This window comes from Rhinolophus sinicus, linkage group LG03, assembly GCF_036562045.2.
Source record: "Rhinolophus sinicus isolate RSC01 linkage group LG03, ASM3656204v1, whole genome shotgun sequence".
Taxonomy (NCBI): domain Eukaryota; kingdom Metazoa; phylum Chordata; class Mammalia; order Chiroptera; family Rhinolophidae; genus Rhinolophus; species Rhinolophus sinicus.
In genome coordinates, this window is record NC_133753.1 from 4,208,411 (window position 1) to 4,235,692 (window position 27,282).

Below are 27,282 nucleotides of genomic sequence, written 5' to 3' on the forward strand. Positions count from 1 at the left end.
CGCCCACAGGCTGCGCAGCCCCTGGGTGCCCTCGTGCCTCGGGCAGCCCCGCGTCCTCCAGGGCCGACTGGCCAGGTCCTCGCCCTCGCTCTGGGACAGGTAACATACCTGTTGTCTCCCCAGCTCCTTGGTGTCTCTGCATCTGTCCCCAGACTTCCCTCCACTGTCTGCGTCAAGTCCCCCAGACAGATGGGGGGCCCAGAGAGGGAAGGGGTCAGCACCAGGGGCTCACATCCTCACTACTGCTTTCGGTGTCGTCCTTTCTCAGAGGCGAGGCCCTTGTGCCCCCAAAGCCCAGGTCCCCCACCAAGGTCCCTGCTGAGGGCTCTGTCCTGGGGCTCAGGCCTCCCGAGTCGCCAGGAGGGGATTCCTCAAGGCCCCACTCTGGGCCAAGTGAGCTCATCACTGTTCCCTGTGAGGCAGGAAAGCGCTTCCAGGCTTCCTGTGGGCACCGAGGGAACCGAGGGCACCGTCTACCCACCACACACACCATGTCAGGTTCGGTTCAGATTCTGCTTTAATTCATCAGGACTCAGGTGAAGCGAGGTGACCTCACCAAGCTGCAACCTGAGCAGGGCTTTCCAAGACCCCTCCCAGAAGGGAGGCCCTGATCTGGGGGGCATAGCACTGGCCAGTCTGATCTGAAGGACCTCCACACTCTCACTGTGCATCTAAGGGTCTGTCTCCAGATGCCAGGGCCGCAGAGGGGGTCAGAGCCGCTGAGCCCCGGGCTGTGCGATGCCCCAGTTTCTCAGTGGCCTGGAAGCTCCCACTTCTGCACAGTACCTGCCTCTGGCCTCGTCTCCCGGTGGTTCTCATGGCCCAGTGTGACAGGGACCATAGTGACAGCCCTGCTCCCTGAGTGTGGGTACCCCCAGTTGTGAGGGCACATGTCCCTGTTTTACAGATGGGAGACAGGCTGAGCCTAGGCAGGGCTCAGATGAGTGCCCTGGGAGGATGGCACCGCCTAAGTCACCACAGACCGAGTCTAGCCGGGGCCCTCCCTGGAGCAGGCCAAAGAGGGGACATGTCCAAAGCTTCTGAGAAGTTGAACCCAGGACTTGGTGAGGGGCGAGGGGCAAATAGGGGTCACCAAGAACTTTCATGGTCTGACTGGGGACTGAGGGTAGCTGTGCACTCCCCAGGGACGGGGAGTGCAGAGAAAAGAGCGGTCAGTATTGGACACCCTGAGTGTGAGATGCTTGTGGGCCATCAGGTGAAGAGGCTGGTGGGCAGCTGGAGCTGGGGTCGTGGAGCCCGGAGACGGGCCTGGGCTGGAGGTGGAGGCCTGGGAGGGTCCATGTGGGGTGTACAGGGAGGGGTGGGGGTGCAAACCAAGCTCTGGGGACCAGCCTGGGTCAGGTCAATGGGTCTGCAGATGACACAGAGCCAGTGTGGCATAGATGGGGGACACCTGGGGTGCGCTGGGGCAAGCCAGCCTGGGTGCTCACTGTGACTGAGGGTCTTGAAGGGCATGTCCACGGCCCTGGTCCAGGCACCTGCAGCAAGCAGGCAGAGGCCTAGGAGAGGGCAGAGGGAGGGGCTGGGGTGCTGCCAGCCCAGGACTGGCCAGGGTGCAGCTTAGGGTGGGTAGGTGTGAGGGTTCAGGGAGGGTGGGACTAGCATTTGAGGGTTGGTGGGACAGAGCCGCCTTGTATGTCTGGAAAGCCATCCATAGGCCAAGGGTAAACTGAGGCTCAGGCAGGCGAGCTCCATGAAGCTGGTTGCCTCTGGAGTGGAAGTCTTGGCCCCGGTGCCCTCGGGTGGTCCTACCTCTGCCCAGAGGCCACCTCACAGCCCTCTTGTACTTTCCTCCCACACTTACCTTGTAGGCGAACATGTTCCCTTTTCCTCGTCTGTCTCTTCTGAGACTGTAGGCTCTGTGGGGCGGGCAGGGAGCTGCTGTGAGGTGCTGGGAACAGGATGGGGCCCGCGGGAGGCAAGGGAAAGAGGTGACAGTGGGTGCATTGCGGGGTGATATGGCTGGGTCGCCCTAGGAGTAGGCAGTGTGTGTGATGGCAGTGTCTGAGCTGTAGCTGCGGGTGGGTGGCCAAGGTTGGGGAGGAAAGGTGGCTGACTCTGCGAGGTGGGGTGGGGGTGCTGTGGGGCACCCCATGGATACTGGGCCCCCAGGAGGGGGCAGGGCTGGTGTGAGGGGGTCACAGTGAGCTGGGAGTGCAGGCCTGAGAAGAGCCAGTGTCCAGAGGCTGGTCAGTGATGGCCCAGGAGTGTGGCTAGAGGACGGGGGAGGACTCAGGGCTCAAGTGGCCACATGGGTGGATAGCCAATACCCTCACCTCTTCCCCAGGGTGCAGACCCCACCTGTGCATGTGACCGAGGGCTGCCATAGACCTGCAGCTCCCGGAGGAATGACAGACTTCAGGGGCTGCTACCCCACCCCCATCTCTGTGCCTTTAGGGGAACCTGGATGACATGGGAGAGGCCCTAGGAAGCTCAACACTATTGGGGAGAAAGGCCTGGCCTAGGGCAGTCTGGGATCCATAGTTGCAGGGTGCTCCGAGTGGGGCAGTCAGGCATGCTGCCTGGAGGAGGTGGGCAGACCTATGTGGGCAGCCGAGGGTGCTCTGCCTCTGGGCTTCCTCCTTGCTTGTCACTGCATCCTCCTTGAGGACTGACTCTTGGGAGGACCTGCCCTGCCCATCTCTGAGGTTCTCAAAATGTAAGCAACTCTTTATTTATTAAAAAAAAATATAGAGACCTGGGCAGGAATCCAAGAATGCTTAATGGAAGTTCGCTGGGTGTGTGCCCGTGGCAACACAAGTGGTTTACACACACGGCCCAAGACTGAAGATAGCTCTGCCCCGGATGCTGGAGGAAGCCCCCTCCTGACTCCGTACCCCTCCCTCAGGTTTGGGTCTGGGGGTTCCCGAGAACACAGGGTCTTGCCCAAGGTCCCACAGCATATCTGGTAGAGGCGGGGCTCCCAGGCCTGCCCCACCCCCAGGATTCCAGTGTGATTCCGGGGACTTCCCCCTGCCCCTACCCCATGGTCTGGAGCGGGCACTGTCAATCCCGTTTGTCTTGGTCCCACAGCAAACTCACCAGAGTTAAGCATCCAAATGGGTGTTGGCACTGGATGGTCCGCTGGGGATGTGCTCCTTCCAGTTTGGGACCCCTCCGACCTGGGCACTTGTGTGTGTGGGTTTTCTTAGAGCCAAGGCTTTGTGTCCACAGGGCAGGATGGGGGCTGTTCCCACTTCCCAGGGGGGCAGCTGAGGCTCAGGTGGACAGTGGGCGGCCTGGGGGCGCGTGGCGGGACCAGCAGCCAGGTCTGTGTGACAGCAGCCCCTCTGCCCACCCAGAGGTGCCAGGCTGGGATTCACCTGCACCAGGCTGGGCTTGCCACTGCAGTGCTGGGGCTGACGGGGGAAAGTGCCCGCCCGGAGCATTGAACAGCAGCTTGAACCTTAGCACCACGCGTCTCTAAGGTCCAGCGGAACGCCCCTGGGGCCCGTCACCCACCGCACGGCAGCCCCTCCCTGCAGAAATCCCCCTCCCGGCAGCACTGTGAAAGGCAGCCCCCTGCCCCTCTGTGTGTCAGTAAAGGGAGGGCGCATCAGATCAGTGCCTGCTTAGAAGGACCTGCAGCTCCGCTCTGGGTGCTGGCTGGTTGCCCATGGGATGGTGTGGCCCAGGGGACTGGTCATGGCCACTCCTGCCCCTCCTGCCTTGTGCCCAACCACAGCTCAAATAAATTGATGGCATGAGGGTCAGAGAGCAGGTTATCCAGTGTCTCTGTTTCCTGAGCATAGGACTCAGTGTCCTACGGTCCTAGAACCCAGTCTGTGGGGAAAATAAAGCCTCAAGAACCAGGCCGTGGACCCTGGAAGCCTTCCTGGTGGAAGGGGGATGTGAGCTGACCTGGGTTTTGCTGTGTTCCATGCTGTGCGGAGAGCTAGCTGGACGCTGGTGGACGCTGCCTGGGCATAGGGCATCACGGCCCATCCTCTCCCTGTGTGTGAGGTCACACAGCCTGCCGGGCCCACACAGCCAAGTTGGGGAAGGGAGGCCTGATCTAGGGCATGGCACTGCCACCACCGGGCCTCAGCGTCCCCACGCAACACTGTGGAGGAACAAACGTGGGGGCCCTTGTAAGCTGTGCCATCTGGAGGTCGGCTCTGTGACCTGCAGAGCCTGGGTGCAGATGGGCACCCTTTAAACTGGAGTCCTTTAAGCCTCCCCAAACCCTCGCCAGGTTCTGGGATCAACACCGTTCCTCCCAGATTTACTTCTGACCGGGCGCTGCTGTAGGCAGAGGAACTGCCTGGGCCAGACTGGCTCAGTGTCAGGGTCCCTGGGGCCATATGCCTCAAGTGCCGCCCCCACCCCCGCACCAGGGCAGGAGGGAGGGAGGGAGGGGGGAAGTGTATGTGTATGCGCGTGTGCGTGCGTGTGTGTTAGTGCGGCCGGGCGCACACGGTGAGCGCACACGGTGCGCACCCACGGCGCGCCCGGCTGGCCCGCACGGGCCTCAGTTTCCCCCGCGCTCAGCGCCGCGGCCCGGCCCGCCGCCGCGTGTCGTTGCAGCGCGCTGCAGGAACAGAAGGGCGAGCTGCGCAAGCGGCTGTCCTACACCACGCACAAGCTCGAGAAGCTCGAAACCGAGTTTGATTCCACGCGCCACTACCTGGAGATCGAGCTGCGACGCGCGCAGGAGGAGCTCGAAAAGGTCACGGAGAAGCTGCGCAGGTCAGGGAGCGGGGCCTGTTGGGCGGGGCCCGAGTGGGCGGGGCTCAGAGATCCACCTCCCACCAGAGCTGCTGAATCCATTCGCAGATGCAGAGTACAGGGCTCAGTGAGGTCAAGCTCAAGTTGTGCCAAGAACAACTGCACCATGATCTGAACCCGGGCCTGTCCACTGCTAGGGACAGGCTCCTTCCAGCCACCTCCCCATTCCCTGCTCATTCCTTCTTCCATATTGATTTGGTGGGGTCGCAGCATGACACAGAGCGGCCATCTCCAGACCCTGACTGCTCCACCAAGGCCCCAGCCACTGTCCCTTGGGTCCCTGATGGGAAAAGGGATATCTAGCCCTGGAGATGAACCAGAGTTTAAGGACAGTTTCCATGAGCAGCAGGGCAGTATGTGAAGTGCCTGGTGAGGTGTGGGGTCCCTGAGTAATTTCTCCCTTAAAAACAAAACTTCTAAAAACATTGTTCTTCTGCATATTTAAGATGGATATTTTCCTAAAATGTATTACACTTTCCAGCTTTCCTTTAAGAAGAATGCAAACTTTGCTGTTGGCTCGGTTTGTTTTAAATATTTACAGTGTCATGGCTGGTGCTGCCCCAAGACAGGATTTGCCAGTGGGGCTGTTTGTCCCTCCATGAACAGCCTGTCCTGCTGGGCTTTCTGAATGTCACCATCGAATCACCGGGAACAAGCTTGGGCAGTGCAGTCAGACCTTGGTTAAGGCCTGGCTCTGCCACTTACTGCTTTAAGCACCTCTAGCTTCAGTTTCCCTGGGGGGGGGGGGGGCAGTAACATTAGACATAGGTTGTCAATTGGATCATCACTGTCCAACCTCTTGCACTGTCACTCTCACTCCATGGCAGCAGTGGAAGCACAGAGCCCCTGATTCCCACCCAGCACTCGCCTCCACTGTCACCCTTCCTCCAGGGGACCCTATCTTATTCACCGAGTCGCCAGCACCCACCCGGGGCCCGTCACACGGTCTTACGTCTCTTGCCTGCTAATCTGCTATTGAACATAAACGCCTTCACCAGGCTCGTAAGAACTGTGTAAAATGTGAGTAAACTGGCTCTGAGTGAGACCCTGTCACTCACCTGTGACTAATAGGCCTTCCTTTCTCGTCTCCTGGGGTCCTCGACCCTGGCCCAGGAAAGGCCTCAAACAAGTTAGCTTTCATCAGGTGTTTTCTGCTCTGTGCAGTGGAGCAGTAGGAACAGGGTGGGGCTGATGGCCAGGCTTGGGGGCTTTCATTCAGCCCCCCCTGCTTGGCAGGCCGTGTGGCTGTGAGGGTCATGGGAGGGCCAGGCCTGGCATAGCAGTGGCCCCACTGCCTCCTGTTCCAGGATTCAGAGCAACTACATGGCACTGCAGAGGATCAACCAGGAGCTGGAGGACAAGCTGTACCGCATGGTGAGGGCCACCACCCAATGCCCCGTGGCCCCACCCAGCACCCGCACTCCGAGGCCCCCAGCTCTGAGACCGTGATGGGGAGCCGTCGGCCTAGCTGTTATCCCCTTGCTCTTGTTGAGTCCTGACCCCCCCGGGACTGGGCCAGTCCCACCCTTTCTGTACTGAATGGGGAGGGTGCTCCCAGGATGAGTGAGGTGTAGGGTTCAGACCCGGGAGCCCTGAGTGCCTGAGCTGTGTAAGAAGAGCTGTGGGAGAGAGGACACACACTGGGGACACACCCCAGCTCAGTGTCAGCCTAGAGACGCAGGCTGGGAGGACAGAGGCCTGAGTTCAGGCCCTCGCTCAGTGATCCAGAACGGGGTTCAAGCCCAGCTGTGCCTCTCGTGGCTCTGCTTGGGACCCTGGATAAGGTCCTTTACTTTCTGAGCCTCAGTTTCCCAATATGTCCAGTGAGATGGGCCAGACCTCATGCTGAGTGTAAGCCATCCACACTCAGTCCTCACCCCAGACTCCTGGGAGGCACGTCGTTACCCTGGCGCGGTGCAGGTGAGAAACTGAGGCTCCGGGAGGCAGTGGCTTGCCCCAGGCTGTCTGGCTTGTCAGTGGTTGAGTGGGATTTGAATCTGGGTCTGTCTGTGCTCTTACCCCTGCGTCCCATGGCCCTCCAAGCACCTCATCATGATCTGCTGCAAGAGGGGACAGGGGAGGCACAGGCCTTGGCTGACCGCTGACCGCCTCCTTGCACTGCCCCCTGTCCCTGCCCCAGGGCCAGCACTACGAGGAAGAAAAGCGGGCACTGAGCCATGAGATTGTTGCCCTCAACAGCCACCTGCTGGAGGCCAAGGTGACCATCGACAAGCTGTCGGAAGACAACGTGAGTGTTGGGCTATTCTGGCCCTGAGGGGCCCAGGCCCAGGTGCTGAGGACCCCGGGCTCAAGGGGCTGGACGGGTGCAGGTGGATGGACCGAGTGGTCGGGGAACGCCAGGGTTGCCTCACCAGAGACTCTGCCGGGGACGTCCTGGAAGACCCTCTGCTGGGAGGAAACTCGAGGTCGGGAACACGGCCATGTTATCTCATTCAAGGCAGGGCTTCCTGACCCCACGGCTGGGGTGTGGCCACTCGGGACTCCTAGCTTCGCCAGTCCCAGTGGGCATCAGAACCATATGACCACCCCTGGGGCTTGATTTCAAGGGCCCCGTGAGATGGGCCCAGCTGCCCGCCATGGACCCCTGACAGCTGACCACGCGTTCACTAATTAGTGTCTGTCCCTTGCTGGACCCTACTGGGCTCTGAGAATATACTGTGAACAACACAGGCAAAAATGTCTCTGCCCACGTGGAGTTTACATCTGAGTAGGGAAGATAGACAGTAAACAAGAGAAATACGTACACTCTGTAGTATGTTAGAAGTGCTAAATGCTGCAGAGAACAATAGAGCAGGCAATGGCGCCAGGGAGTTGGCAGTTGCAGGGTAGGCAAATTTCAAAAGGGAATTTCTGGAAGAGGCCGCTGGAGCCGAGTCCTGACGGAGGTGAGGGAGCTAGCCTCACCCCACAGCATATCCGGGGATGAGTGTTCCTTCCAGGCACAGAGACCCATAGTGGCAAAGGTGGGCCTGGATGATTGGAAGAACAGTGAAGACACCTGAGTGGGTTCTTGGGGGAGGTGGGGGCCAGGGTCTGAGGTTAGAAAGATAACGGGAGAACTCACTGTATAGGCTCCTATAGGAATCTGCGTTTTATTCTGAGTGAAACAGGGAGCCATTGAAGGTTCCTGGACAGAGGGGTCACCCGACTGGACTCCCACTTTTACTGGGCTCTCATGACTGCCCTGCAGACACACAGTAGGGATGTGGACGGGAGTGTGTAGGTCAAGGAGGAGGCGATGGCAACAACCCGGGCAAAAGTCGATGGAGGCATAGCGGGATGGTGCCGTGGGGTGAGCAGAAGGACCCAGCTGCTGGTTCTGTTTTGAAGATGGAAGCAACAGGATCGGTGGAGATTGTGATGTGGGATATGAGAGAAAGCAATGGGTCGTGCCATTTCCCTGGCCGGGGAGGAGCAGGAGTGGGGATGGCAGGAGCTGGGGTCAGCAGTTGCACTGACATCCGAGTGGATATGCTGTGACAGCCGTGGACGTGAGGGCCTGGCATTTAGGGCAGAGATGAGCATCCACATGGCAGGCGTGCAGGTGAGAAGAAGGCTGGCTCCAGGACAGGGTGGCTCTCAGAAGTCTGTTAACAACTGAGTGGCAGACCTGGGCTGGCCAGGCAGTGACCACAGCCCTCTAGCATCAGGGGCAACCTGTCTGGGACCTCATGGGGGAGGGGGACATTTCTCAGCTCTCAGCCAACTGCGCCCTTCCCAGGAGGCCAAGGAGGTGTTGAGGGGTCTGGGGACCCGGGTTCCCTCCACTGTGCAGGCCAAGTTGGGGTACCAACCTCAGTAAAGAAGGTGGAGGTGAGGGAGCCTCTGGGACCAGGGTGGGGGGACCACAGGGGTGCCCATGCCTTCCACAGCTTGCCCGAGCTGCAGGACACTGGTCCTGGTGGAGCGGGGCCCGTCAGTGGACTCTAGCCTCCTCGCTATCGGAGCAGAGCCATCACTGTGGAGGGGCCCTGGGTGGGGGCAGGGATGAAAGGCCCAGCCACAGGCACATGCAACAGAGATTTTCCAAAGACGAAACCAAACCCCCTGATTCCTACTGTTTGCATCTGTTTTCAGCTCAGAAGGCTGAGCTGGTCCCACCCTGGACCTGGGGTCACACAGGCCCTCTGCCCCCACTTGCTCTGACCCTGGCCAGCCCCGCAGCCACCCCCACTGCCAGACCACATTCTAAGAATGGGGGTGTGAGCAGCGAGTCTGAGATGTGGGGTGGCAGGCTCATTCCTGTCCCAGCACTCTCCACTGAGTTCTCTTTGCAGGGACTTGGGTCTCCACGCCTGGGGCCTCCCGGAGTTCAGGTGCCATTGGGGCCCCTTCTGCCACTGCCCCCACCTGGTGGGAGGTTCGATCTGGGGAAGCAGGAGGATTGCCTGGCAGGGCCCCGTCCATGCACCAGCAGCTCCAGACCAGAGCCAAGGCTCCCATTCTGCAGGCGAGAGTGTGAGGCTTGTCTTGTCAACTGCATAGAGGGCTCTGCCCACCGGTTTCGGTGTTGGCTACCAGGCACCAGTCAGGGCGGCAGGGACCTTGGCGAGGGGCGACCTGCGCCAAACCCCTTCTCTTGTCTTTTAGGAGCTCTATAGGAAGGACTGCAATCTGGCGGCCCAGCTGCTGCAGAGCAGCCAGACCTACGGCAGGGGCCATAAGGTGTCCGAGGTAACGTGAGCCCCGCCCCAGCCAGGCCCACCCCGAGGACCCCTCGGGGCTCCTTTCATACAGGTCCCATCCCACAGCCCACCCTTGAGGGACAGATGCTGGGCAAGTCTGAGCCCCTGTCCCTCCCACTCCTGCAGTGTCCTGGCCTTTCTGAGATATGGTGGCAGGGCTGCCCCCCATGCACCTGTCCTCACTCAGCCTGCACAGTCTACCCATCCCCCTCAGTGTCCTCTGGGGACTGCTGCTTGTTGCTATTCCAAGCCCCCCATCTGCAGAGTAAATGAGGCAGAGTGATCCTCTGTGAACCTCACAGAAACCCTACGGTTTGTTTTGGGCACAATTACTGACAGTGCCGCCCATTTCAGAGACAAGAGAACTGGCTTCACATGGGAGTGACTCAGCCAAGGCCACAGGGCTCTCTGGTGCCAAAGCCAGGCTGGTCCAGGGCCCCCACCCCCCACGCTGGCCAGGCTGCCCCTCCCCTCCATACACTCCCCTCACCCAGGCCTCGGTTCACGTCCCCTCACCTTGGGCCTGGGCCACACCTAAAACACTCACAAAATAGATCAAACAGTAGCGGGACATCCCCACAAGGCACCAGGCGCTCGTGCGGAAACCGCGGGGCGCCTGGCCCAGGCCCTCAATCTTTGTTGCATCTGTGTCTGAGTCTGTCTCTTTAGGAGAACCCAGGAGAGCAAGTCAGCCCCTCCGTGGGAGGAAACGGGGGAGGGAACTGTACCCCTGAGAGGGGCCAGCCTCCTAGCTCCGAGTGGCCCAGTTGGAGAGGGCTGGGGGGCAGAGGTGACCAGGGGTCCTGGGGCGAACCCCAGAGCTTGTGAAGTACAGGGTCCTGGCACCACCGGAGAAGCCCCAGGCAGGTCCCTCTTCGTGCTTCTGCCGGCCTGTGGGTTGGTCATCACTGCAGGTCCCGGGCTGACTTCAACCCCTGTCCCCTCCCTCCCTCCCCCTCACACCCCTGTCGCCCAGCTGCCCTCGGACTTCCAGGAGCGAGTGAGCCTGCACATGGAGAAGCACGGCTGCAGCCTGCCCTCCCCGCTCTGCCACCCCGCCTACGCGGACAGCGTCCCCGCCTGCGTCATCGCCAAGGTGCTGGAGAAGCCCGACCCCACCAGCCTGTCCTCGCGCCTGTCGGACGCCTCAGCCCGCGACCTGGCCTTCGGAGACGGGGTGGAGAAGCCGGGCCCGAGGCCGCCCTACAAGGGGGACATCTACTGCAGCGACACGGCCCTCTACTGCCCCGAGGAGCGGCGGCACGACCGACGGCCCAGCGTGGACGCGCCCGTGACCGACGTGGGCTTCCTGCGGGCCCAGAACTCCACCGACAGCGCCGCGGAGGAGGAGGAGGAGGCGGAGGCGGCCGCCTTCCCCGCCGGCTTCCGGCGCGAGGCCTTCCCGGGCTACGCGGGCTCCCTGCCCACGTCCAGCTCCTACTCGAGCTTCAGCGCCACGTCGGAGGAGAAGGAGCACGGCCAGGCCGGCTCGCTGAGCGCCTCGCAGCGGGCCATCTACCTGGGCAGCCGCGACCAGCTCTTCCCGCGCAAGCCGCCCGCCGCCGCCGCCTACCAGGGCAGCCCGCGCTTCGCCACGGCCACCGCCGCGGTGGCGGCCCCGCTGGAGGCCGAGGTGGCCCCGGGCTTCGCGCGGACCATGTCGCCCTACCCGGCCGAGCCCTTCCGCTTCCCGGCCTCCCCGGGCCCCCAGCAGGCCCTGATGCCCCCGAACCTGTGGAGCCTGCGGGCCAAGCCCGGGTCGGCCCGGCTGCCCGGGGAGGACGTGCGAGGCCAGTGGCGGCCCCTGAGCGTGGAGGACATCGGAGCCTACTCCTTCCCGGCCGCCGCGGGCCGCGCCTCGCCCTGCAGCTTCTCCGAGCGCTACTACGGCGGGGGCAGCCCCGGCGACAAGGCCGACGCCCGCGCCAGCCCCCTCTACGCCAGCTACAAGGCCGAGCGCTTCTCGGAGGGCGACGACCTTCCCCAGGGCCACCTGGCAGAGCCCTGCTTCCTCAGGGCCGGTGGCCCCGCCGACCCGCTGCCCGGCTATGCAGCCAGCGAGGGAAACGGGGAGAGGCTCGGCGGGCAGCTGTGCGGGGCAGCCGGCAGCCCCGAGCCTGAGCACAGCCCCCACAGCTCCAGGGACTCCTTGGAGCCCAGCTCCATGGAGGCCTCCCCAGAAATGCACCCCGCCGCCCGCCTCAGCCCCCAGCCGGCCTTCCCGCGGACTGGGGGCTCCGGGCTGAGCCGCAAGGACAGCCTCACGAAAGCCCAGCTCTACGGAACCTTGCTCAACTGAGCGCCTGCCTGCGGGCCGAGGCCCAGGCCACCCCACCACCCACCCCGGCACTGGAGGGGGCCGCGTCGCGTCGCCCCAGACACCCATCTCCCCGGCCTTTCCCACAAGGACACCCCTCTCTTCCACCCAGCCCAGTCCAGGCTGAGAGGAGGGTCCCTGCCACACTGTCTGTCCGTCCCAGCCCCACCACGACGGAATGTCCCCGAGAACACTTTTTCACACACCAACACCCTTCCCCACCCGAGGTGAGCATCCCCCCTTTTATAAAGTGAAACTATTTTTCTAGAGAAAAAGGGTCTTTCTTAACGCACTTGGCCTCCAGCTCCCTGGATGGCAGCCTTGGCGTTTTCAACACAAAGCTCCTTTATTTTTCGGGTGAGGGCAAGTGGGGCCTGCCCCTTGGAAGGAAGGATGGTGTCCTGTGGAGACACCCAGTGAGCCAATGACAAGGGCACCCCAAAGCTCTGTCCGCAAAGGGGGAACTGGAACGGGTGAAGCGATGTGAAATGTTTTTAAACTGTTTCCGCCGTGTGGCCAACATACCACCCCAGCTCTTCCGTGGTCCGTCGTCCCGAGTGGGGCCGGTGCTTGTCCCCCGTGTCCCGCTCCCTGGCACCACCTCGCTCTACCTCAGATGTAATGAGGCCCTCTGACTCCTGTTTCTGTAGCTTGCTTTCCTGTCGTCTGCGATGCATGCCGTCTCGTTAGTACTGTATTTTACATTCATTAATAAAAGACATCGGTGGAAAGCATTTTGTTTGGGAGGTTTCTTCCCCCCACTGCCTTTTGATCTCTGGTGGCCCTGGCTGTCCTCCCCCCATCTCGTCCTTCACTCTGAGGCCAGAGCGGGCTCCTGACAACAACTCTCCTTCCCTCACCCGTGCCTTATTGTCCAGAGTTGGAATTGTCCCACCGTCTTAACCACTAGATATTATTATTGCGCTTTTATACAGTGCTCCTGTATTTATATCCCCCCTTCTTTCCTGCATCTCAGCCTTTGCTTCTGCCTAATGATTCCTTTGGATTTCCTTTGCTGTGGCTCTGCTGGTGAGAAACTCTCCCAGTTTTTATTTCTCTGAAGATGTGATTACTTTGCCCCATTTTTGAAGGGTATTCTCACTGAGGCAGATGTTGGCTGGTGGTCACGCTCCCTCTACACCAGGGATGCCATTTGCAATGTCCTATGGCTTCCTGTTGGTGTGGGGACTCACTGTCAGTCCCCCCCCCCCAACCTCCCGCAAAAGTTTTTTGATGGTAATCTGTCTAGTTCTCTCCAGTTTTTCAAAATCCTTTTGACTTGGGTTTTCCTCAGTTTCCCTGAGATGTGTCTGGCCGTGGATTTGTCCTTAGGAATCCATAGGAAGTCTTGTATCTGTGGATTGGTGTATTTCATCACTTCTGGAAAAATTCTCAATTATGTTTTAAAAAATATTTATCTGCCCACTGTCTCCCCCTAAGTGTATCCTCTCTGTCTGGTGCCCTCTGTCCCTTATGACCCGCATGCTTTGTCTTCACTAATCTTTCCTGCTGTGTCCATTCAGCTAGCAAACACAGCCACTGAGTTTTCCATTTTGGTTACTAATATTTTCCATTTCCAGAAGTTCTGTCTGGTTGTTTTACAAATCCACTGTGCTTTCTAACAGCTTCCTCTTCCCTGGAGATATTGCCAAGCTTGTCTTTTATAAATTCCTTAAACATAGTGGGCACAGCGGTTCACCGTCTCCATCCTGCGGAGTGTGCGGATCTGTTTCTCTTGCTTCCTGCACACGTTGCTTCCTCTGTGTGCCTCGTGCTTTTTGATGCACGCTCATCGATGCCCTGAGGATGTATGTGTGGGGTTCTGCAAGGCCTAGGATGGCGGCCCCACCTCCAGGGGGGATTCACATCTGCTGCGTCCAGGGGCCTGGCACTTCCTGCTGGGGACCTCAGCCCGGTGCATGCCTTCAAGTTCCCTGGCCCACCGAGCTGCAAGTCTCCAAGGTGGGTCTTCCTCTTGCCACTCGACCCCAAGGAGCGGGGAGTCCTCCCCTGTGGCTCCCAGCATGCCTGTGCAGGGGAGGCCAGAGCTGGCCGGTTGCCTCCCCCAGGAACACACACACCCCAGGAAGCAGCCTCCTGGAGCCTGAGGGGACTGTGGAGAGCCTTGGGAGCCTGCTCCCCTCTCTGGGACTGTTTCCCCCACGGGCACACATGAGGGGAAGTGACCCTCGCTGAACTAGGGGGCAACTAGAAGGGTGGAGGGAAAAACAGGCAGCCCCTGGCACCCAGCGGGTGCTCAGAGGTGTTCCCAGAGCGGAGCGGGGCCATGTCAGCCCTCCACCTCTATGTCAGCCATGCGACTGAGCAGCAAGGTTGGGAACCCCCAAGGATATGCAGGCCTGGACCAGACACCCTTCTCAGATTTGGGGTCCTGGCCCTGTGTTGTCACCTCAGAGCCTGAGGCCCCCCTAGAAGGCCTCCAGACGTCACAGAGCTGTCCTGCCAGGGCCTGCTGCAGCTGGTGGGGGTGCCCTCCTTCACCAACCACCCCTTCTCCTTTCACTCAGAATCCTGCCATCCCCCCAGTGGGACGCCGTCTGTGCACCCACCATCTGCCCACCCGCCCATGTACATTCTCTCTCAACCCCCATTAGGGCAGTGCAGAGTGGGTCTCTGCCACCAGCTGGCTGTGACCTTGGGCAAGTCCCAGGCCCCTCTGGTCCAGTTCCCCTCTAGAGCCTCAGGACAGTGACTAATGAGATTCCCAGGGGCCCCGAGGCAGGTGACGGTCCCATGGACAGCCCCAGGCTGGGCCAGAGTGGGTTCCCGAGGGAAGGGACGAGCACAGGGTCTGGGGTCCAATGGTGCCAGGCACAGTCCTCTGCCCTCCAAGCAGCAGATTCCTCAACTGGACAGTGGCTGTTACGCCCACCTTGCAGGGGATGCGAGCATCGGCTCCACTCGCCAAAGTCATGTCAGGCCTGGCAGCACACACACCCATGCGCTGGCATCTCCAGAGGAAACTGTTCTCCCAGGACGGCCTCAGATCCACGGCTCAGATGGGTAGGTGAGGTTACGGTGAGCACACAGCCCAGGAAGGTGGGTACAGGGATAGCCCACACTTCTTTTTCATTCCTGCTCCACACTTTCTAAATTTAGCTTTCTTATTTTAAAATTGCAAATGGTGAACTCCTCACCACCTTGCAGAGGATCAGAGTGAGCGTTCAGAAGAAGAAACAGATAAAGGTATAGAGTACACCTGCCATTCTTCCCAATAGTCACCTAAGAAAAGGGAGGGGCTAGCAGCCAGCTGGCACCCACAGGGCACTGAGTTGAGAAATCAAACCCACAGAGTAGTGCTAAAAAAAACAGCCACAATGGCTTCTGGGGAGCCCTGGATGTACCCCTGCCCTAGGAGGGTCAGGGCTTTCATTGGTGCCCAGCGTGGAAAAGAAACGGACCTTGAAGACGCTATACTGATAGCAGAGCTGGGCTGGAACCAGGTTCTGGAGAGGCAAAGCTGGGCGCCCACCATTCCAGCGGCTCCCCTCCCACCCCCCTACCCCCGCCCATGGGCCTCCTCCTCAGGTCTTCTCTGGTTTCCTCACTGACTCCTATAAGTATCCCTCCTCACCAGCTTGTGGTCTGCCTCCTCCAGGAAGCCGTCCAAGGCTGCAGGAACCCCTCTGCCCTGAGCCATGGCACCTGTGGTCCCCAACCCCACCTGTCGGGGCATCCTTGGGTTGTTGGGGCAGCCCCTCAGTTATGGTCCTGGGAGGGTTTAGAGCTCGTTGGCTGGCCCTGATCCCTGGGGAGCTGGGTCTTTATAGCCCCACTTCTTGGAGTTCCTCAAGGGCCCTTTGTTTCTCCACTAGGGCAGACGCACTCACGTGGGCAAGAAGGAGCCCAGAGGACCCCAGGGCTGGGGCAGACCCAGGGGCACAGCTGGCCATACTTTGTGGGGAGGGAGAGGGGCCTGGGCCTGAGCAGGCTGGGCCTGGGCCCTGTGAGATTGACCGGGCCTGCCAAGCTCTGGCACAGAGCTCCTGAGGGCAGACATAAGACCCAGAGCACCCCGAGCACCCCATTGCCCCAGAGACCCCCTCGTCAGGACCAGCAGAGAGGGGCTGTCCCATCTAAAGCTCCCACCATTCTCTGTTTCGAAGCTCGAGGGGCGGTAAGAGGAAGTGCCAACACATTTTGGTTGCTGGGATAAACTAATAAATAACAAAACACTCCTGTTTATTAAGCACCGCTGACAGCCTCCCAGGTCCCTTCACTAATGCAGACTGCGCAGCCCTGAGACAAAAGGAGTCTGGTCCCCATTTCACAGATGAGAAAACTGAGGCCCATAGGGTGGCGGGGGAAGCTTCCAGTGGGGTCTGACCCCAATGCCAACCTCAGTATTTACTCCCACCCACCCCGAAGAAAAAGGGGAGCCTGGGGACTGGCTGACATCTGGAAGGTTCTGCTCTAGGAGGCTCAGTGCCAGATCTTAACGTCACCCTCCCAGGAGCAGGTGGCCAGGACGGAGGGCAGCACGGGGTGGAAGGTGGTGCCGACACAGGCCTGTGCGTGCCCATACAGCGTCCGTGCTCGGCTGGCCGTGCGGAAGCAGTACAGGAGGACCCGGCCGTCTGCGCTGCCCGTCACTAGCAGGTCTCCGTCTGGGGAACACTCGCAGCCCACAGAGTAGCCTTCCACCTGCAGAGGGTGACAGAGGGTGAGCAGGCCACACCAGGGCCCTATGCACACTGGATCTTCACGGCGCCCGTGAGGCAGGGGTCATTACGCCCACTCTATAGAGGGGCAGGCCAGGAGCAGCGCTGGTCACACCCAGCTCCCTCCAGGCAAAGCCTGAGCCCCTCCAGGAGGCTGGGGTCCTGCTGTGGATGGCTTCGCGAGGCTAGTTCAGGGCAAGCCAGCTGGAATGGCTCGCCAACAGTCACCAAGTCCCCGGCCCCCTCTACCCGAGTGACGCAGGCCTCAGCGGGGACAATGGGCAGAGCTGGAAATAGCCCACCCCCATTCTGTCCCTCTCCCCACCCCACCCGTGACGAGTCCATGTGAGCCACAGACTCAGGAGAAACCTTTCCTGCCCAGCAGCTGGGACCTGGGGCAGGGCCAGATGTGGCCCAGGGCCTTGAGTGGAGAGCGGGCCACATACATGTGGTAACCTGGGAAGGAGAAAATAGAATCTGCTGGACAGAAGATCCGTGCATACTGGGGCCCCAAGTCCATCGCTGGCATTGTCTGGCGGGGGGCTCTGGGACCAGTGCTCAGCTACCCACTGGGGGCGGGGGCTGGGGGGACAGGGACAGTATACCTTGTGCCCTTCGTAGCGCCGCCTTCTGCTCATCCGGTAGGGCCACACCGCAGAGAAGAGGGCCAGGTAGTTGCCATTGGTCTGCGCCAGGAACACAGGCTCCCGCGGGTGCAAGGCGAGGCTGGGGCAGGTGTACCTCTCCTGGGAGAGAGCGGGGCCACACACAGGGTGGAAGAGGCTACCGGCTGGGCCTGCCGCCTCTGCCAGGCGCGCTGCCCGGCACACTGCCCGTGGGCCCTGTACGCGCCTGCTGGACCTTGGCTCAGGGGTCTGTATGGCTCCCATTGCTGCTGGACGTCAGACGTCTCATATGGGCTTCCCTGGACTAAACCCAAGGAGTCAGCAGGGCTGGCTCCTTCTGGAGGCACCAGGGAGGATGTTTCCCTTGTACTTCACAGCGTTTAGGGGGTCACCTCACTCCTGGTCATGGCCCTTGCAGTAGACTGAAAAATGCTCCCCCCCAATATATCCTTGCCCTCATTCCTGGGACCAACGAATGTCACCTGATATATTAAAAAAGGCGGGGTCTTTGCAGATGTAACTAAGTTAAAGGTGCTGAGATGGGGAGATTATTCTATATTATTGCAGCCCCATGTGTCCTTACAAAAGGGAGGCTGAGGGAGATCAGACACGCTGACAAGGTGATGTGAAGAAGGAGCAGAGAGCGATATAAAGACACTGGTGCAGAGATTGGAGGGATGTAGCCACAGCCACGTATCACCAGCAGCCACCAGGCCCTGGGTGCGGCAAGGGGCAGACACCCCCCAGCGCCTCCAGCGGGAGCGTGCCCTGCCAGCACTGACCTCAGCCCGGTGACACTGATTACAAACTGCTGGCCTCCAGAAGCGTGAGGGAGTACATTTCTGGTGGTTTTAGCCTCCGAGGCTGTGGTCATGTGTTACACAGCGATAGAAAATGAAGCGACGTGCTCATTTCTGCCGCCTCCATGGTGAGCCCTTGTGGCAGCCCAGCCCAGCCCAGAGGCCCACACAGACAAATGCACAGTAAGTGAGGAGGTGAACGGCCAAGCAAGAGAGGAATGCATGAACAGCATGTTCAAAACCCAGGCGGGGCCATCTCTGATGGGCTCAGGTCACACAGAAACACCCCTAGACACTCCCTTCTCAATTGCACTGTCCTTCCACGTCCTAAGAATTGCCCTTAGTTGTTGCTAAGTGAGCCCAAACTCAGAGGGCAAAGTGGGGAGCAGACTAATGCCCCTTAGAGGCGTGGAGGCCATGGGGCCCCATCATGAGCTCCTGGCGCAGTAGAGCACCTGCTTCCTGATTCCAGGAGGGCCAACGGCTCAGGCACACAGCACTTTCATCCCCCTCACTCACTTCTCCTGCTCTCTGCAAGGGCTGCCCTCCTGGCCCCTCCCAGGACCTGTCCTTCCCAGGAGGCTGCACTAGAGCCCTGAAGTGAAAGCCTAGAGGCAAGTTTGCTCAGGGAGCTGCCTGTGACCAAGGGAAAAGCAGGGAGAGGGAAAAGGTGTGCAGTGTGTGTGCGTGTGTTTAAGTTCAGGGTGGGAACACCAAAGAGCTTAGTCACAGCTTATTTGAAATCTTGAAAGATGATGGTGGTGGTGATAGTGATGATAATGGTGGTGGTGATGGTGGTGACATTGGTGACGGTGGTGATGGTGGTGGTGATGGTGGTGACATTGGTGATGACAGTGGTGAAGATGGTGATGGAGATGATGAAGATGGTAGTGATGGGATGATGGTGATGACTGTGGTGGTGATGATGGTGATGGTGGAGGTGATGACAATGGCGGTGACAATAGTGATTATGGTGATGATGATGGAGATGATGACAGTGATGATGATGGAGATGGTGATGATGGAGGTGGTGACGATGCTGGTGAAGATAGTGATGGTGGTGATTTGATGGTGATAATGTTGGTGGTGATGATGATGTTGGTGACGACAGTGGCAGTGGTGATGTTCGGTAATACATTTATGGGGCACTCCCTGTGCCTGGCACTGTGCTAGACCCTTTATAACATTCTCTCTTTTAATTTTCAAAACCACGCAATGAGGCAAGTAATATTTTCACCCTCAATTTCCTAAGAAGAAAATGATAATCAAAGAGGCTAAATAAGGGGCTCAGGGCTCTCCAGCTTGTAAGGGGTGAGTCCAGGAGTTTAATGCAGGTGGCCTAACTCTGTCGTTCCTGCTTTAACTCCCAAGTTACAACCCCTGCCAAAGCCACTCAGCAAGGGCAGAGCGGAGACCTGCGTGCTGGCTACGTGGTAGAGGGAGGGTAGGGATGTCTTGGGCTGCTTGGCCATCTTCCCATGGATCTGCACCAAGCTGCCACTCCACACCTTTACCCTGTGGGGTGGCTGTGCTGGGCAGGGCCGAGCCGGAGGACAGTTAGGGAATCACTGTTATCGGGGAGCCTGTGGAAGGTTCTCTGGCCTGGCCTGGACCTGAGCTTGCCTTCCCCCACCCTAGAGATTTCAGGCAGTCAATCTGTCTCTAAAGATCCTGCCTACTGAACAGTTTTCTGCAGGAAGTGACAGGGACCCCGACAGCCTAGGGCTACACAGATTCATCCTGGGGCTGAAACTGAAAGTGATGGCAAATAGGGTTTCTCACGTGGAAAATCTGGTTGGAGATTTTGGCAGAGCTCCGGAAGTCCCAGGCGATGATGGTGCGGTCAGCAGAGTCCCGGCTCGAAGCGTCCGTGCTGCTCAGAAACTCGGAGCCTTCCTGGAGGAAGAGGATGTCCAGTGTCTGCTGGACGGTCGCCTTGTAGCTTCTCACCACCTGCAAAAGCAGGCACATGTCATGCTGGTGAGCCCAGCAGCACAGGGCACATGCCCGCAGGGAGTGCACCAAGTGCCAGAGGGCAGGAGGGTTCAGTGAGGGCAGGGCGGGGCGAGGTGCTACAGGCTGAGCAGCCATGGAGTTGGGGCCTGATACAGGGAGACCTCGGGACCCTCCTGCTCCACCAGGCAAACGTCTGTCTCCCTCAAGACCTGCCCCACGATACTTCCCACAGCCTTGCCTGACGGCCCCTCCCTGTGGACAGCCCCCCTCCCATGCCCACTCCACATCCATTGGCACTGGGCCCAAGGATGCTAGATGACCTCCCCCACCAGACTGGTTCCCTAGGGAACAGCTGGTGCCTGACGAAGGTGACCTGAGGGCAGGGCCCGTGCCTAGCCAAGGGCACCTAAGGGGCATCGGTGCTGCCCATCAATCCAGAGCCATACTTGCGAAAGGGTCTTGCTTCTGAAGACGGCACATAATATAAGCTCCCAAAGTCCCAGCCTATTGGCCCTGGAGTAGTGGCTGTGTTACTGGGAGCAAGTGTCCGTAAAGACCACAGAGCCAGAACCAAGGTGAGCAGGTTAGCTTTAAAGACATTCTTTATTTCTTAGCATCCTTGCCAATATTCTAGCCCTCTGCCTTGTAAACTAACGTGATTAAGTATCAAGCAGTTGTTCTGCTTCCTTTAGAGCATTTTTTTTTAAGAAGGGCAAAGCTCACAGTGGCCCATGCGGGGATCGAACCAGCAACCTTGGTGCTACCAGCACCACACTCTAACCAACTGAGCTTCCCGGCCACCCCCAGCGCATTTTATCACATTCGCCTTCCGTTCAAAGACAACTGCTTTGGCAGTGGCAGGTGAGAGAGGGGGGTCCTAGTACCAGGAGTAACAAGAACCTCCACTTAACAAATTCATGGACTACAGGACCTTAAATTCCAATACTGAGCAACAGGCCAGAACACAGTGCTTGGGGCCTGCCTGGCCGCCTGGCCGCCTACTTCCCAGTTCGCAGGGCGCCACCATGTGGCCGAAGCATAAACAGAGTTCTCGGTACCATTGCACCCCCCTTACCCCATCCCTACCCAACTCACGCCCAGTTGTAAAATGAGCCATTTTGACACTTTTTTTTTAACTGGAGTTCACGGCCTTTCAAATGTTGCAGACCTTTATTTTCTATCACCCTCTTTCAAATGTATGTAAGTCAAATTCACATTAAATGCAGCGCTCCATCAATCCAATTTAGACGGGGTAGGGGTAGGGGTGGGGATGGAGGTCCGCTCTCCACATGAGGAACACTGAGGTTCCGACACAGGGCTTTGCTCAAGACACACAGCCGGCTGTGTTGGAGCCTCTCCCCACCCTGGCTGCTTCCCTGGGCCACATCCCAGCCTCCTGCTGGCCAATCTTGCCTCAGTAAATGTTGGAAAAAATTCCGGGGGGATGGTGGGCAACAATTGACTGACCTTCTCTGAGCCTCTTCAGAAGCAGCCCCCAGCTAGGGCGATTTCAGGGAGCGCCCCCTCAAGCCTGAGGAGTGGTCCTGAGACAGAGAGGGCAGCCCTGCAGGCCTCTGAACAGGGCAGCAGGAGGGGCTGCCCTTACTGGCCAGCGGGTATAGCGGCTCCACAAGCAGCGCGGGCTCCTCCCTCCCTTCCTCCCTCGCTCCATCGCTGCACCAGGATTCCACAGCCGCTTTGCCCTCCCAGGGGATCCCTGAATCTCACAGTTCAGACTGGGAGAAAAGCTCTGGACCTCTGGCCAGGAGGGGCACAGCGGCTGCACTGCTGACGAGTGGCTCCGCCGGCCCAGTCTGGAGCTGGAGCAGCCGGCTAGGGCCTGGGAGGGCGCGTGGCACACCATTGCAGTGTTGGGGACTGATGCTGGAGGTGAGGCACGCTGAGGAGTCCCCATGGTCGGGGCTCTGAAGCTATCTTTTTACTGGCTCCTCCCCTCCCGGAGCCACTCCAGTGTCCGCTCGCTGAAACCACCCTCCCCAAAAGGCACCCCAGGTCTCCACTTGCCTAGGCTGCGTGTGGTCGGAACACCTCCCTTCCCCCTTTTCCAGAAACCCTCTCTCTCACTACAGTTCAAGTGAGGGTGAGGGGAGCACATGCCAGAGAGGAGCGTCTGGCCCAGCTCATGTCCCTGGACACAGCCCGGTGGCAGGGGGGACACAGCAGCCCCTGAAGCCCCAGCAGCCCCCAGAGAACGGCCATTGGCAGGCTCCCACAGGCACCGGCAGGCCTGCGAGCCCCTGTGGGCAGGTTGGGGCCTTTGTGCCGCAGCCCCCTCCAGCAGCAGCAGCTCGGTTCCCCACTGGGGCTGGGGACACATGGGCCCAGGGAAGGATGGAGGAAGAGGAGGGCCCTGTCTGCTACTCGCTGAGCGTCCGGTACACGCCAGCCACTGGTGGGGGGCTCACACAAATATGACGACAGCGACGGTGGGAGGCAGCTTCTCCCAGAGGGTGGCATGAAGACTCAGAGAGAGCAAGGAGCCAGGGCCCTCGGCCTGCCCACCACAGAACAAGCTGCAGGCCCCACCAGCACACCGCCCGCCTCCCAACACAAACTCTTCCAGGAGAACGAAAACCACTGTTCTGTGCGTTTCCTGAGAATGGATGGAAATGGCCCAATTCATTAGGGCTTCATAAAACTGAATGGCCAGGAAACAAGCCGTGTTATGGGCGATCCCTGCCAATAACGCTGTCATAAGTGGTAGGCTGACCTTTGAAGTGATCGCTGCCGAACATGATTTACTCGCCTTCACAACTGCTCGTGCCCCAGGAAACAGCAGAGGAGCCATTCGTGTGTCTAGCTGGTGGGTTTTATGGCAACCTTAATTACACCGACAGCTGGCGCCTCCCGTCCCAGGGGCGTGGGATGGCGCGACACGGCCTAACTGGCTGGGTCCAGAAGGGAGGCTCACTGGACTCTTCTGGCGGGTAAGCAGCTACTTGGCCAAAGGTCTATGGCTTTGGGGAAAGGGGCAGACATGATCATGACACGTTCATTTGTGATGAAAATCACCTGATGTCCTGAAGGTCCGCCAACTGCTCAGCCCACCAGACAAACCTGGGTAAGTGGGCTGCTTGGGACTCATCCGAAGGCACCGCTTTCCCTTCCTTGGGTCCCTGCCACTTCCAAGTGCGTGGGGTTGCAGCACAGGCATGGCTCCAGTCCTGGCCCAGCTGCTGACTCACCAGGTCCCAGGGACGTCCCTTCCCTCTCCGGGTCTGGCCTTTGAGTCATCTCCACCAGAAGCCTGGGCCTCTGCGCCTCTAAGCACCGCGGGTGCCAGCTCCCCTCACTGTATCCCTGCCAGTCCTCTGGTGGGGCACACATGGCTCTGGGCTCTCACAGGACCCTGTGCTCCCTCAGCCGACTGCCCAGGTTGCCTGCCTACCCCACAGGACTGTGAGTTCCTGGGGACAGACATGTCACATTTCTGGGTCACGCTGGGACAGCACTGGGTCTGCACACTGCAGGCAGGATAATGAATGAGTGGGTAAGTGGACGAGCGAATAAACAAATGGATGAACGAACAAAAGGCCAACTTGAAAGGTAGCGACCTGGACTCCTTTGGCTGCCAGCAACACGACGGCACTTGGGGCTGAAGCAACACGCAGGGAGCCCCCACCACCAGCTCTAGCAGGCACGCTGCGTGATGACACTCATTCACAGGGTCCTCTTGTGGCCCGTGACATGGACACAAAGGAAACCTGATTTTCCAAGGAGCTCTGAAACCACGTGCGGTGGGTCAAAGAGCAGAGCAACTGTGCTCAATGCCACGTCATCATCAGCGAGGCTGGCGGGCGCCTCTCCCTCCCCCGTGGGAGGCAGACGCCTGGGATCTGAGCCTGGCAGCCCATTACTGGCTGTGTGGCCCTGGGCAAGTAACTCGCCTCTCCGTGCTCAGTCTCCACACCTGTAAGGTGGGGACAGTAATAGGACCTTTGGCTTGCCAGTAAACAAAGGTGACATGCCTGGCTCAGTGGCCGACTTGCAGTGGCCGCTCGCAAAGCTTCTCTGCCCCAGGCGGCCGGAGCTAGAGGCCCCAGGATGGAGCCGTGAGTCCCTGGGCCGGTCTCTGCTTCCCACGTTTCTATTCCTTCTCCCTGAAAATGAATGTACTGGTCTCTTTCAAATGCTAAGATGAGAGGGATCTATTCATAAGGGTAAAACTTTCTAGGGTTTAAATTCACACAAGGAAAAGTAGACATTCACACAGGATAGTGTTCACCAAAGTACACTATTGGTAAATTCAAAAAGGACCAGAAATTTGCATTAAAAATAAAAAGCAACTAAAAACTTTTCAGAAGAAAACATAATTGAAGTTTTCCATAACCTGGGGCTGGGGAAGCTTTCCTGGCTGTGACTCCAAGGCCAGAAGCAATAAGACAAAAGATGGGTAAATCTGATGACATGAAAATAACAATAAAAAACCACTATTGCATGGCATAAAAACAAGCAAATGAATAAGTAAAAAAGACAAATGGGGGGAATACCTGCAACTTACATTAGAGGCAAACTTCCCTACCCCTAATATACAGACAGTTTCTTAAAACAGATGAAAATGATCAGTAGCTCTACAGAAATGTGAGCAGAAGTGAACAGTTCACATAAAAGCAAATGTACTTGGTCCTTCGATCCTGCTCATGAGAAATGAGATCTTGCTCATGAGAAATGAAAATTTAAATTACAAATTCAAATTAGCAAAACCCAAAAATTTGACCCCACACACCATTACGTCGCTCTGGGGCCTCAGTCCATTTACATGCCGCCAACAGAAATGCAAAGTGGTCCCGTCCCTGTGGAGAGAACCTGGGCACCTCGCGCACAGTGACACACGCCTCGCCATCCAGCCGTGTGCATGACCTGGCAGGCCACCGAAGGAACTGATCCAAAGTGACACAGCGAGGCCCCAAGAGGTCCAAGCACAGGCCATTGAAAGCAGCACTACTTGTGAAACTAAAAAACTGGAAGGAGCCAAATGGACATCAAAAAGGGAGCGGTTAAATAAACATCAGTGCCCCCCCCACTCGGAATGCTACGCAGCCAAAAAGAGAACGAGGGCTGCCTCCCTCCCTGCTATATGGTGTGACCTCGATACACTGTTCAGTGAAAAAAGCAAGGTGGGAGAAACATGGGTGGAAAGAAAATAGAAGAGGTGATATACGAGTAAACATATGTGTTTGCTTACATTAAAAAAACGAAAAACAGTACTGTGTTTCCCCGAAAATGAGACCTAGTCGGATAATCGGCTCTAAAGCGTCTTTTGGAGCAAAAATTAATATAAGACCCTGTCTTATTTTACTGTAATATAAGACTGGGTCTTATATAATATAATACAATAATAATATAATGTAATGTAATGTAATGTAATATAATATAATATAATATAATATAATATAATATAATATAATACTGGGTCTTATATTAATTTTTGCTCCAAAAGACGCGTTAGAGCCAATTGTCCGGCTAGGTCTTATTTTTGGGGAAACAGGGTAAAAAGAGAAAAACCAAACAATAAAGTAAATAAATGAACGAGACCGCCTCTAGCAGAAGGGAGAGAACAGAATAGAGGAGGGAGAGTTGGAGGTAAAACTTAGAAAATTTCTGTAAAGGGCCAAATATTAAATATTTTAGGGATCGTGGGCCACTGGTAGGTAGTCACTGTTGCATACGTGTGTGTGTGTGTGTGTGTGTGTGTGTGTGTGTGTGTGTTACAGTTGCTTAAAAATGTAAAACATTCTTAGCTCAAGGACCATAGAAAAATAGTCCAAAGGCCAAATTGGTCCCAGGGGCTGTAGTTCTCCAATTCCTTCTCCAGAACAATGTAATATTTTATAACATTATACAACAAAATTAACTTAAAAGGCAGTCTCTAAAATGTGAAAGCAAAATTAAGCAAATGAAACTAACCATGTATTGAGCTGGTCGCTTAACCATAGGATTTATTTTAAAAGACATTAAAGCACAGTAATTTAATGGTAGATCCTAAGTTGAATATACATTATGAACAGAAAACCAGTAATTTGATGGTAAATCCTAATTAGATATACACTGTGAACAAAAAGAACTGCAGAAATCTTAAACTGTTTTCAGTCATTACATTGCTAGTGTCAATATATACCAAAAAAATTGGCAGATAGAAATAAAAATTTTCAGTATAAAAGAAATAAAAAATATGTAAAAGCAGAGAAGATAGAGAAAAAAAATCTGTGATCCTAAATTTGAATTGGAAAAATCAGTACTGTCAATGATGTATTTTTTTTTTTTTAACAACAAAATCATTTCCTAGCTCTGTCCACAGAAGGAGCCGAGAGACAATGAGTAACCTCCGCAGTCCGATTCTGGTCTCTAAACCCAGCTACGCCCACAGCTACACTGACCAGATGACAGACCAGAGCTTTACAACAGTTATACTATGGAGCATATGTTTACAAAGGTAGAGGAGAGACCTGGAGGATGCATGAGACCCTCACTGAACTTCTAGAGATGAAATACACAATGTTGAGATGAAAGGTACGTTAGATGGGATTAACATCAGATGAACACACTGCCAGAAAACAAAAACCATTAGTGAACTAGAAGAACACAGCAATCAAAATGATTCAAAACATACTAAAAGAGAAAAAAATGACTGGGTTTTTTAAATGAACGAAATCTAGTTTTAACCCCAAATGGAGTAAGCCCACCATGGCCTCTCACTCTCTCCCACAAATTACAGCTAAAAATTCTGGAAAAAATTCAAGAAGCAACTACCTGAAGACTTTGAAAAGTAAATAATAGCAGGTGGGTTAGAGGAAGGAAGTCAAAATTTGAAGAAAGACCAGTATGGTAAGTGAGGCTCTATGTTTGGGGTTTTTTTTAATTGTGTGTGTGTGTGTGTGTGTGTGTGTGCGTGCGTGTGTGTGTGTGTGTGCGTGTGTGTGTGTTTTCTTGGTCTTTTAACTCCTGACGTTGACCCACAGACTGACTGAATTAAGGAATTACATAGTGGGCATGAACAGCAAACATTTTGAAAAAATCCATCATTCTGGTCAAAGGAACAAGAAAGCGGGCCTCTATACGCCAGAGAGCATAGGGGAAATGAACGACAATGCCTCCTCCTTGCTCTCTCAGCCCTGCCCCAATGGCAGCCCCAACAGCAGAACTGCACTGAGCTGATGGTGCACAAGTACCCAAAACCCAGAAGGGGAAAAAGTCTGAATAGGAGAACTGGGAGAAAGGGACTGTATTGTTTAAAAAACAAAAACAAAGGCAAAACAGGGAGAGGGAAAGCCATGTTATTTTTTCCTTTATTTTCTCCACAGTTAGCCACTTTGCTTGAAAGGCATCTCCGTTGTGGACATTGTGTGACAATGTCCAAAGCTAACACTGAGAGAACTCTATCTCTCTGGGCAGAAGAACCAGGAAAGCAGGCCCTGGGGAGCCAGG

At 57.1% G+C, this 27,282-nt stretch overlaps 2 protein-coding genes across 12 annotated transcripts in view; one reads left to right on the forward strand and one right to left on the reverse strand.

Moving 5' to 3' along the window:
- The window catches only part of BEGAIN (brain enriched guanylate kinase associated), a 45,598-nt gene extending 33,095 nt beyond the window's left edge, over window positions 1–12,503 (forward strand). For 5 of the 11 annotated variants that reach the window (XM_074326928.1, XM_019747267.2, XM_019747268.2 and 2 more), the window contains 5 exons: window positions 4,549–4,710; window positions 6,057–6,123; window positions 6,890–6,997; window positions 9,361–9,444; window positions 10,432–12,503. In XM_074326928.1, the coding sequence (XP_074183029.1) occupies window positions 6,073–6,123; window positions 6,890–6,997; window positions 9,361–9,444; window positions 10,432–11,754 (1,566 nt within the window). In that variant the 5' untranslated portion in view covers window positions 4,549–4,710; window positions 6,057–6,072 and the 3' untranslated portion in view covers window positions 11,755–12,503. Of the gene's footprint in view, window positions 1–9; window positions 100–4,548; window positions 4,711–6,056; window positions 6,124–6,193; window positions 6,670–6,889; window positions 6,998–9,360; window positions 9,445–10,431 lie in introns of those variants that run through there. The other 6 variants (XM_074326927.1, XM_019747264.2, XM_019747261.2 and 3 more) reach the window with 3 other exon arrangements.
- A 3,455-nt stretch (window positions 12,504–15,958) lies between these two features.
- The window catches only part of WDR25 (WD repeat domain 25), a 124,505-nt gene continuing 113,181 nt past the window's right edge, over window positions 15,959–27,282 (reverse strand). Inside the window, 3 exon segments of the mRNA XM_074326929.1 lie at window positions 15,959–16,437; window positions 17,060–17,200; window positions 19,663–19,833. Coding sequence (XP_074183030.1) covers window positions 16,216–16,437; window positions 17,060–17,200; window positions 19,663–19,833 — 534 coding nt within the window. The 3' untranslated portion in view covers window positions 15,959–16,215.